The sequence below is a fragment of the Cimex lectularius genome, unplaced genomic scaffold (genome assembly GCF_000648675.2).
Source record: "Cimex lectularius strain Harlan isolate CLEC.00 unplaced genomic scaffold, Clec_2.1 scaffold29, whole genome shotgun sequence".
NCBI lineage: Eukaryota > Metazoa > Arthropoda > Insecta > Hemiptera > Cimicidae > Cimex > Cimex lectularius.
This window is the reverse complement of record NW_019392675.1, coordinates 52,027-62,217: the sequence shown is the minus strand read 5'-3', so window position 1 is coordinate 62,217 and position 10,191 is coordinate 52,027. Positions and strand designations below refer to the sequence as shown.

Genomic DNA, 10,191 nt, shown 5'->3' with positions numbered 1-10,191 from the left:
AATGTATTTGTTAAATGTAAAGAATGTTTGTAAATCCCAGGCCCTGAAGATGATCTCAATAAAGATCGAAACGTTGGCACGATAAAGAAAATGTTTTTCTGAAACCTACATCACACCAGACCGCATCTCACGATATCAGAATAAATAAAGTTTGAAGTGAAAACTTCATTTGAACAGCTAGTTTCAATTGAAATTCACAATCAACATAACTTCGATTGTAACATTAAGCATATAATAGCATCGATGTTATTTTAACAATGGGGAATCGTACTCAGCACCTTTTGCCATTACACAATAGAATGCTTTTCAAAAAACCTCGTGAGAAATTTCGTACAACACGTAACATAACAAATAGACAGGAAATTGCCAGTTTGTACTGTAATCATATCGTTATAGACTAAAGGTATTGCCCTGACTTGCCCCAGGATGTGTTCAAAAGGTTCTATGAATTTATTTTGGCAAATGTTCGGTCAAATTGAAGAACGTGCCCGGGTTGTTTTTTGACACATGGAAAAAATGGGACTGGGTTGATATTTTCCAATTGTGCTTAGCGTTCCCTATGATCAAGTTAATTTATTGCGTTCTCAAATTTCTCTTAGCTGATCTGACGAGCTTGAAAGCGCATTTTGGTCTATGACAATTGCCGTGTAAAGAAAATATTACAAAAACATTTTATTATTTTTATATTGTTATTATATTTGCACATATCATTTACTCCTGTGATATCGCTAAAGCTACTCAATTCAATATGTATCTAATTTCATTTTGCTGATATCCTATTTTTGTGTTTTTTTGTTGTTTGTTTTTTGTAATTTTCCACGAGCACAATAGTTTTAAATCCTCTATATTTAGACTAGGGATCAAATAGATGAATTTATTGTAACGGAATGTAATAGTGCCCCGCCACTTCCCCTGGAACTTGTTCTATGTAAATTTATTACAAATAATAAAAAAAAATAAAAATAAATAAAGCATAGGCAGAGCAGTATGATCGGGAACGACTAAACTCAGAATGGAACAATAGATAAAAACACACTCTTCTTGTCTAATACGTATTTTTGTCCAATTACTACAATTTAACCACTTGTTTTGCTATATTTCTGCTCATTCGTGATCAAAAGAAATAATTTTTGTCATCACCCTTTTAACTTGTAAATATTTCTAGCCTGAGGTGAACTACTTCTGAATGTAAATAAGACCAGTCGTGTTAATAAAATTAAATCAAAAGCCTTGAACATTTTATATGTATGAATTAAAAAAAATATATATTTTTTCTTTAAATTCATATATATGGTCAAAGAAAATTGTGTTTTCATTCCAAAATTATTTATTTAAATGAATACGTGATGTAAAAGAAAATATTTGAGTTTTTGTTTGTTTTTTTGGCAGAGGACAATTCGAGCATCCTTCAAAGGAAAAATCAAGTCGCCGTCGTCTGTTTGGCATGGGGTGTCCAAAAAGACCTGAAATAGGATTGGTTTTGGGGTCTTTTCGATTCGTCCGTGAGCTCGGAGCCATCTGTGAGGAACCATTCCTTCCACGCTTTTCCTTCTTCAAGCCAGTACTCTGGAAATAAGCGACACGGGGTGAAATAATTATAAAGTTATTTAAAAAACATGGCAAGGTAGAATTTTAAAAATACGGAGAATGTACCGATAAATAGGCGGGTCTTTACAATAAAGGTCTATGCAAGGTTTTGGTTGAAACGAATGAATTGAAAAATGGCAAAAAGGTGGACAATTCGAAAGGTTGTAGGTTGAGATGGAGAGTTGGTGTCGGAGGGGATCGAAGTCACGATAGCTGAAGTGGAGCGGCGGCATATTTAGCAGAATGTCGTGGGTTCGAATCCCGCTCGTGGCACTAGCTTTTTCGTTTCAACCAAAACCTTACATAAAAAGATAAGTTAATTTTAAATCAATTTTCGCCATTTTTCAGACATCATCTGACACCTTTTGAAAAACAAGTTTTGTTTTTATTAGAAACACCTATTAACCACAATCTACGATGTCTGGACAATATGGAGGTTTAAAGTTTTATTTTGACTTCAAAGATAGAATCTGGTGTTGGCAACACGGAAGACATTTTGGATTTTGGCTAACGCAGTCTTTTTTTTTTTTTTTAATTTTGAGTTGTTCAAACAACGGTTTAAGATTACTGTTCACTATTGGCTGTTGAACCTTGTCAGATTCCTTCTTGAGCAAAAAGAAGTGCAAAGCACTGATACTAGAACGGGAAGAATGGACCAAAGGAACACCACCAAAGGCAAATTCCGACAAGGGTACGGGAGCTGGGGTCTTCGGGATGAACCCCAAGACCGAACTGACGGTAAACTTAGGCAAGTTTGCTACAGTTTTCCAGTCTAAAATCATAGCGATTGAACAATGTGCCAGAGAAATAAAAAGGCTAGGAATACATTCCGGGAAGATAACTATTTTCTCTGACAGCCAGGCAGCACTCGGGGCCCTCTAGCCTCCTCATTCGAGGCGAACTGCATGGGGGCCCTGGTATAAGTCAGTGACACCAATGGCCTGACCCTGGCATGGGTCCCTGGACATTCGGGGCATAGAGGCAACGAAAAGGTTGACTTGGCGAAAAAGGGAGCCAATATGGACTCTATGGGCCCAGAACCCTACTGCGGCCTAGCAGTCTGCCACAAAAGAGGATACATCTTAAAATGGATCCTTAATGAGTCCAAAACCTGGTGGAACAATACCACAGGTACGTGCACGCGAAAGGACCATCCGCAAAACTTACGAAAAAACTACTGGTAGGCAACCGCAACCGAACCAGGATTCTGGTTCTCCTGACGGGGCACTGCCACTTAAGAAAGCACAAGCACCTGATAGGAGTACAGACAGAAGAAACACTGTGCAGATAACGCCAGGAAGAGGTGGAGACTGCAGAACATATTTTATGTTTCTGCGAAGGTCTATGTAGGTGCAGGTGCTTGCAACTAGGACAAGAAAAACCACAAGCAAGATACTACACCAAGGAGCCGCTGGCAAAGCTGTGAAGACTGTTTAATAGCTTGAAGCTGGCCAGTGGAGCACAATAGATCTATTCAGGTCGAGGTGCAGGCCTTGTGGCCGCCTCTTTTATCCCTATCCCTATCCTTATTCTCCTTCTTGAAACCTGCAAGGCTGATTAGCGTACCTTTTGACAATTTTTTCATTTCGACCAAAATCTTACCTAGAAAGTTTAATATTAATAAGGCTATTAATTTTTATCGCATTGTGAAATAAAATTTAAAAATAGTACATATGTATATTAATATACATAACAATGTTAGTAAGTAGCTGAAATTGAAATTGATTTTATTTACCACTAAGAGGTTTGATTTCATACGTCGCCCCACCGAATTCCTTAGGAAGAAATGACACATCAAAATGCTTCCTTAAAATCTCCTTTCCTTCTGAATACATATATACCTGTAAAAATTTTTCGTTATTTGATTGTAATAAAAAAAATTGTTGTCATATATTGTTATACCCTCTTTGCAATCTGTGCTTTTAAGAATGGCTTGAGAAACCTGTTGATACCAACTTCAAAGAGATAACTTGTGTTGAAAAATATCAGCCCTTTCAACCTGTACGGTATTGCTTTCTGAAATGAACGTATTTACTGATAAAAAAATACACTTGGATTGGGGAGGGGTTGTATTGTATTGTATTTCATACCAGCGCAAATTGAAGGAACTGATGAAGCAGTGGTATGGAAACTTTGAATATGTGCTTTGGTAGAAACATGCCGACATCAGAGATGATATAGTCACCGGCGTAAATCGCCTCACTCCTCAGCCTGATTTCCAGAACGAGAAGGATCCTTTTCAAGCACGCTTCGAAATTGAACTCCTGGTCGGTCAAGACCGCCACGTTGATCCTGCATCCGTCCTCCGTGGGTTTCGGTATCGTCATCGCCTCTCTTGTCGAAACAAAAATAGAAATTAAGTTGAAAATTTCCGAACGCGTTTTGTAACATCGACTCACAGATACTGAAGACTGGGCTCGAGATCTTCGGGGTTTCGGTCGCTGAACAGTTGCCCGTAGTGGGATCGCAGACTGTAGTACGCGTCGAGTTTCTTCTTACATGAGCTTAATTTTCCCTTGCAACCAAGGAGAAAGTTGGTGATGAATGCATCGTTTTCTGGAAATTCAATTCTATGAATAGTGCATTTTAACGAATTGTTGCTGTTATTGAAGTATAATCGCAATCCTAATCGGAAAGCTAAGCTGAAGAAAGAAATTCTGCAATTCTAGGATGAGAGTATTCTCCAGAATACGCATTACAAACAGAAACGTGAAAATTAAAAAAAATTCAATGCAAAAAAATAATTTAACCAACAACTGCTCAAAAATGAATAGGGATATTTGTAATTTACACTTATTTTATTAATTTTAATTAATTTAACCGATATATTATTGTTAGTTCGATCAAACAAAATAGGAAATACAAACCAGAAAAAAAACAAATGTTAATCCTCATATTTAACAACGGATTTACTTAAGAATAGTAATCATGAAGATTACTCATTTTGTAAACAAACATCTTTTCTCGTCTTTTCCCCATTTTAGTCCAGTTGTATCCTCTTTAATCATGGAAAGACATCTCGAACCAGAAGTTAGCAATATCATTGTGAGAATGAGTCATCGAGGTCACCGGGAAGTGGATATCGCGGAGGCAGTCGGCGTTTCTCACAGCGTGTCTCCCGGGCTTCAGCCCGATTCCGAGAAACTGGATGTGCCAGAAGGAGGCCTGGTATTGGATCTCAGAGCATTATGACGCTAAGGGAAGACAGAAATATTGTCCTTCCTGCAAGACGGAACCCTTTTCTTAGTGCCCGCCAAATCCTAAATGAAATACAAGATGTTTTTGCAAGGCCTTTTTCACACATCACCCTTTGAGACCACCGGCAGCAACCCGCCACTAGCAACTCAGGAGAATATGGTGCAGCGAGCGGCTAGAAGAAAACACCAATTGGCATGCTGTTAGGTTTACTGATGAGGCGTGTTTCTGTTTGTATAATGAAAATAGGCGCCGAAGAATCGAGAACAGGGGATGCAGTGCAGTTTGGAGGAGGCGGTGTAATGGCCTGGGCTAGGATTTACACTGGAGGACTGGACTTCTTATCGCTCACCGCAGTCCGTTATGTCCAAGAAATTATCGAGGAATACATCCCTCAAAACAGAGATCTCATTGGCAGTGATTTTCGATTTCTTGATGACGATGCCAAACCTGATAGAGGCAGGGTTTTTCATCATTGATTAGAAAACCTGAGAATTTCCCATCTGCCCCTTCACCCATTGTCTCCAGACCTCAATCCCATTGAGCACATGTGGTATGCGAGAAGGCTTTTTGCTCACCATCTACAACCAGTTGGCCTGGAACAACTGAGTGCAGCGTTGCAACATCTATGGAGTGAAATTCCTTATCAACTTTATCAACAGTATGCTTAACTATATGTATGCACAGAGGTTTTAGCTAAGATAGGACATTATACAGGGTATTAATTGTTTAAAACAATTATTGCGTCCAATAAACAAAATTATGGAATTACAACCTTTTATTTTGTTATATATTAAAATCCCTTAATTAAATTTTCCTTCATTAAGAACATAATACTTTCTCATAAATTTTAATGCAATTTATAATAGGAATAAAATAAAAATGCTGAGGAAAATAATTAATAAAACAAAATTAGCAATAGCCCCATTCATTTTTGAGCAATTTAGAAAAAAAATATATGAACAATTGAAACGGATCGATGTCATCCTGGCATGGGTTCCAGAGCACATTGGTATAACGGGGCACGAACAAACAGATAAGGTAGCGAAATCAGCCACGATGAGACCACACGACCCTAGCGCCCAAAAGAACGTTTATCAATGCAATAAAAAAATTAATGGAGAATACGCTGGTTCGTAAGTAATTCGTCTAAATTATACAAATTTAAAAAAGAGATCGGTCCTTGGCCTGCGGAGGCTGGGCCTGGAAAGGAAAGGATCATACTTTCAAGGTTGCGCATAGGTCATATCAAGATCACTCGCCGACACCTTTCGTGTGTACCAATGTTTCCCCTTTTGTGTGTGTTCCACGCAGATGCCTGTTGTGTGGAGAAATTATGTAGTTAGAACACATAATAGACAGAACTAAGTAAGTCCATAAAAAAGAAATACATCCCGAATGATGTAAGCGCGGCGGCATTGGGACTCGGCAACAGGCACAGATCGCTAATCGAATATCTCCGAGCCAAAAATATATTGTGTATTTTCTATTGTAATATTTATTGGAACAAATGTATTTATCTGTATTACAGGAGTATCGAGCATCCTGAGGTATCGTGAATGTAATTTAGTAGCGTGAATGAAGGGGCTATCCCCAATTACCCAGAGGTATATCGAGCAGAGGCATATGGAGGAATGTGAATTTAACTTATTAGTGTGAAAAAAGGGGTTTAATCCCAATTATCCAGAGAAATATTGGGTACTCTATAGTGTGAGTATTAATCTTGTTTCCGTGCATTTGTATTATTTTATTCACAATTTATGAGGCCCTAAGAGGCTAGAATATAAAAAAAAGAGAGCCAGTTATTTTTATATCATATAACATTATTGCTTGGATGGAAAAAGCATGAAACAAAATTAGCAGAAAGACAGGGAAAAAGCAAAACCGATTGGCGATGATCAATGCCGTGATTTGTCGGCACTTAAAATAAATAAATATATTTTAAACAAATTTTTAAAAAATGATCTAATTCGGCTGAAGCTGAAATTGTGGGTTGTGAAAATATTTCTGCTCGGATCAACAATCTTTAGTGAAATACCAACAGTTTTCACAATTTAAACAAATAATTACAATACAAATACAAATAAGATAAAATGCTTGACTTACGCCTACAATGTAAACGAATTATTTCAGTACAAATAAATATATAAGTAAGATGAAATGAAGACTTATGCTCAGAGCGCCCTGACTACAGAAACCCACCTCGTACGACCCTCACTTACCCACTAGTTAAACAACCAACTTATTACCCCGACCTATGCTGATGGGGGTTAGGTCATGTTGGTCAGACTATACTGTTTTTGGTGGCAAGAACGGAACTTTGCGCCACAACAAATTATATCCCCTTTTTTGTATAAGGGACAGGATACAAGATGTTCCTGTGCTATGGTTACATACCGGTTAATGTTACACAATCCACTCAAATGCTCATTTTGTAAAGGTTGCATGGCAAACTTCAGGTTAGGCGAAGTCAGCAGATGGGTGTAAAAAGTTCCCTGTTCCGTTGATATAGCTGAACCACAGTTTAGGCGGTATTTTTGGTTGTATTCACTAAATGTGTCTACGTCATGTCCTTACTTTCCTCTCTAGGGATAGGGATAGGGATAAGAGAGGCGGCCTGAAGGCCTACTGCACCTCGACCTAAATAGACCTATTGTGCTTCTCTGTTAATTATAACTCACTGGCCAGCTTCAGGCTATTACCAGCCTCCACAGTTTTGCCAGCGGTTCCTTGGTGTAGGATCTTGCTTGTGGTTTTTCTTGTCCTAGTTGCAAGAACCTGCACCTACAAAAGACCTTCACAGAAACATAAAATGTGTTCTGCGGTTTCCTCCTGTTCCTGGCAGTATCTGCACAGTGTTTCTTCTCTCTGTACTCCTATCCGGTGCATGTGCTTTCTTAAGTGGCAGTGCCCCGTCAGGAGTCCAGGTTCGGTTGCGGTTGCCTTCCAGTAGTTCTTTCGTAAGTTTTGCGGATGGTCCTTCTATGAATCTCTTCGCGTGCATCATACCTGTGGTATTGTTCCACCAGGTTTTGAACTCATTAAGGATCCATTTTAAGATGTATCCTCTTTTGTGGCAGACTGCTAGGCCGCAGTAGGGTTCTGGGCCCATAGAGTCCATATTGGCTCCCTTTTTCGCCAAGTCAACCTTTTCGTTGCCTCTATTCCCCGAATGTCCAGAGACCCATGCCAGGGTCAGGTCATTAGTGTCGCTGACTTCCGTCAGGGCCCCCATGCAGTTCGCCTCGCATGCCCCGAGTGCTGCCTGGCTGTCAGAGAAAGTGGCTATCTTCCGGGAATATACATATTCCTAGCATTTTTATTTCTCTGGCACATTGTTCAATCGCTATGATTTTAGACTGAAAACTGTTGCAAACTTGCATAGGTTTACCGTCAGTTCGGTCTTGGGGTTCATCCCAAAGACCCTAGCTCCGTACCCTTAACGGTCTTGGAGCCGTCAGTATACCTGGTCTTGTGCCTCCTTTTCTCTCTAGCACGTGCGGAAACGGCAGAACCTGAACTAGCAGTTCCTTTGGCAAGGAGATCAATTTGCTTTCAAATAAAAAGATCTCCGTACTCTTATTGCTTATCGTTGTAATCAACTGTCCGATAGGATTATGGACGTTCGGTTTTGTTGTTCTGCTACGTATTTTTTGGATCAAGTAAAGCTAAGCTCTTGGCTATGTACATAGAGCATATTGAACCGTGGTACATTGTCTGTTTACGCTGGCCTGAGGGATTTCGATCCGTCTTCGTACGTATTTTACGTACGTCGTATTTTAAAGGTTGTATTGCTTTTAATAACTAGGTTTTTTTATAAAATATAATAATTAGGGTATGTACCATAGGTATTAATTACAGACATAAACGTAAAAACATAACTTAAAAAATAAGAACCTAATAGAAAAAAATGCTGTCCTTTTAATAAATTCTTTAAATAAATGAATTCTAAGGCCGGCGATTTATGTGTAATTTACTAGTCTGAATTGGTGTTTAATGCCCAAAATTATTCTTTCTTTGTCCTACAGTCATAAAATTGGCTAATTTTATAAAAAATAATAAAATCAAAAAAGTAAATTTTCTATTTAAATAAACATATTTTGCCTATCTATTCTTTGGCCATTTGTTAATGTGTCTCTTGTTGAGCCAACTCACGGATGTATAAATAAAAAGTTCATGAAATAATATTGTCTATCATGAAGGCATTTTTTGTGTGGAACTGAACAAAATTCATTCGAAATTTAAAATAGGTCGTAGCATGACCGTCATACCGTTTTTTCTGCTCGGCGGAAGGTGCTCTTGCTGATCCAACCACTCCCTGATGACCGCCACGTCTTCGGCCAACTTCGTGGCTGTGTACCCAGCTTTGTGGAGTATCGCCTCTTCCTGTTCCTTCGTCAAAGGTATGAGGGCCATGGTGGATGCTGCAAAAGAGCCCGTCTCTTAGCCGAAATCCGGTTGTTTGCTGTGTGATTGATATGTCGCCTGTGTTCCAAGTGATGTGACATACATAATTTGACTTCCTACATGTTTTGTCTTGTCGGGCTGCTTGTTCAAATTTGAAAATATAGAAACATATGACACGTTTTTTGAGATTTTTTAAAATTATTTTATTTTAAATTATATTCTATAGAGTTAAGAAGTGTAAAAGACGATAGACCTTGGACTGTCTGACAGAACCTTATTTATATTTGTAAAATTGTTAAATGTATAAATATCACTTCATTAAGTCAATATTACAAAAAATTGCGCTACTAATAAATATTTCAAATCAAAGAAAATAATTATGGTAAATTAATTAAAAATTAACTTAAAGACATAGTTCTAAAAGCAACATAATATTTTATCCGTTATATTTTGTAGTCCAATTGGCCAAATAACTTCTTTCAAGTGATTAATCTTTATGTAAGGTATTGGTTGACATAAAAAAGCTAGTGTCACGAGCGGGATTCGAACCCACGACCTTCAGCTAAATACGCCGCTGCTCTACCACTTCAGCTCTCAAGTCTTTGATATAGACTGACACCAACTTCCCATCTCAACTTATATTGTAAATAGGGCACTAATAAACCCAATTATTTCCATTAATTAAATCAAAACTTTGTTTTCATTAAATTGGGCATTCAGCAGAGAAGTGAAAACATGAAAACTTAACATAATCAACACTTGATTATTATCTGGTAGTTACGTCATTTTCATCTGCCTATCTTTGATGGTTAGCCCAAGAATGAATATGTGAAATGACAGTAAAATAGGCAGACCAAATTGCAAGTTCATCACTCCGCCAGACAACAAGGAGAAATCTCACAACTTAAAGTTTACTCTGCTAAGCAATAGCTTTTAATTCCTTTTTGCAGATAGCCTTGAGAGGTCTATGTCCATCTGGAATAACATGTTTGCCCAAATGAA

The 10,191-nt window shown here is 38.2% G+C and overlaps 1 protein-coding gene across 1 annotated transcript; it reads right to left on the bottom strand.

Annotated features, from left to right (window-relative positions):
• Positions 1-1,321: 1,321 nt before the first annotated feature.
• Positions 1,322-9,367, bottom strand: LOC106662032 (alpha-tocopherol transfer protein-like). The gene is made up of 6 exons (XM_014385829.2): positions 9,054-9,367; positions 3,987-4,143; positions 3,678-3,921; positions 3,490-3,603; positions 3,323-3,428; positions 1,322-1,566 (listed from the first exon to the last, which is right to left on the bottom strand). Exons 1-6 carry the CDS (start codon positions 9,196-9,198, stop codon positions 1,421-1,423), a joined length of 912 nt encoding a protein of 303 aa, XP_014241315.1. The 5' UTR covers positions 9,199-9,367; the 3' UTR covers positions 1,322-1,420.
• Between the last annotated feature and the right edge of the window lie 824 nt (positions 9,368-10,191).